Source organism: Chionomys nivalis, chromosome 3, assembly GCF_950005125.1.
Source record: "Chionomys nivalis chromosome 3, mChiNiv1.1, whole genome shotgun sequence".
Lineage (NCBI taxonomy): Eukaryota > Metazoa > Chordata > Mammalia > Rodentia > Cricetidae > Chionomys > Chionomys nivalis.
The window spans coordinates 59787882-59789562 of NC_080088.1; the positions used below are offsets into that span (position 1 = coordinate 59787882).

A 1681-nucleotide genomic window follows, 5' to 3' on the forward strand; every position below is an offset into this window, starting at 1 on the left:
AAAGACAATCACTTCAAAATAAGTCGGTTCACTGGAGAAAGAATAACCCTCAAAAACATGCAAGCACTGAATACAGATTTCCAAAATACTTTATTCAAAAACTCTTAAAACTAAAAGGAGAGCTAGAAAAATCCACTGCTGTAATTGAAGGCCCCAATACTCCTGCTCAGTAGTGATGAACCAAGTATACAGGGAACAGGAAAACATCAGATGATCTGCACACTGTTTCAGCCCAATGACTAGATCCCTGGTCCACAAACACCAAATACACATTCTTCTCAAGTTCACATGTAACATTCATCAATTAATCCAGATTCTGGGCCACTGAACAAACTGAATCAAAAAGAAAGAGAGAGAGAAAGAAAGAGAAAAGAGTTCCAACATACTAATGTCCTCTGAGAAAAGATGAAATTAAGTCAGCAGGGTCAGCAAGATTGTACATGAAAAGTTCCTAAAATAGAATCAAACAGTGTTGACTGAGTTTTCTGTCATGCCCAGTTCCTGCAATTGTTGAATCCCAAAGAAATCACACAGAGGTCTACATTAACTATAAACTGATTGGCCCATTAGCTCAGGTTTCTTAATAACTCTTATAACTTATATTAGCCCATTATTCTTGTCTATGTTAGCCAAGTGGCTTGGTGCATTTTTCAGTGAGGCAGTTACATCTTGCTTGCTCTGTGGCCAGGTCAGGACTGCAGACAAAGGTTCCCTCTTTCCAGAATTCTCCTGTTCTCATTTCCTGCCTCTACTTCCTATCTGGTTGTCCCACCTATACTACCTGCCTGGCTACTGACCAATAAGCATTTTATTAAAATACAATTGACAGACTACAAACCATTGTCCCACAGCAAAACCGTATACTTCTGAAGAACCCCTAGTTCAAAAGAAGCCACAAGCGGTACTGAGCTGGGTCACGTAGCTCAGGTCCCTGACTTGGGCCACATCCCGCCTTTCACCGTCCTTTAGTCCCCGCGTGCAATCCCTCCGCCACGATGCCGATGTTCACCGTGAACACCAACGTTCCCCGCGCCTCAGTGCCAGAGGGGCTTCTCTCCGAGCTCAACCAGCAGCTGGCGCAGGCCACCGGCAAGCCAGCACAGTACATCGCAGTGCACGTGGTCCCGGACCAGCTAATGACTTTTAGCGGTTCTAGAGACCCCTGCGCCCTATGCATTCTGCACAGCATCGGCAAGATCGGCGGCGCGCAGAACCGCACCTACAGCAAGTTGCTGTGCGACCTGCTGGCTGATCGCCTGCACATCAGCCCTGACCGGATCTACATCAACTATTACGACATGAGCGCAGCCAACGTGGGCTGGAACGGTTCCACCTTCGCCTGAGTGCTGGCCTAATAACTTACCAGCACCGCTGTTCTTGGAGCCTTGCTGCACTCAGCGTTCTGTTTTCGTCCACATGTAGCAATGCCCACCCTCCGACCGGGAGAAATAAATGGTTTAGAGACCAAAAAAAAAAAAAAAAGAAGAAGCCACAAGGGATCTTAGAAACATTTTAGATTGACTGGGCATGGTGGTTGCACACCTGTAACCCAGCACTTGAAATGACTGGGCATGGTGGTGCACTTGAGAAGATGAAGCAGGAGGACTATGAATATGAGGCCAGCCTGGGCTATAAGACGAGACTTATCTACAAAAAAAAAAAAAAAAAAAAAAAAAAAAAA

The 1681-nt window shown here is 45.6% G+C and overlaps 1 protein-coding gene across 1 annotated transcript; it reads left to right on the plus strand.

Moving 5' to 3' along the window:
* The first annotated feature begins 907 nt into the window (after window positions 1–907).
* LOC130872090 (macrophage migration inhibitory factor-like) lies at window positions 908–1411 on the plus strand. Its single transcript, XM_057765897.1, has one exon. The coding sequence runs from the start codon at window positions 996–998 to the stop codon at window positions 1341–1343; it is 348 nt and encodes a 115-aa protein (XP_057621880.1). The 5' UTR covers window positions 908–995; the 3' UTR covers window positions 1344–1411.
* Window positions 1412–1681: the final 270 nt, after the last annotated feature.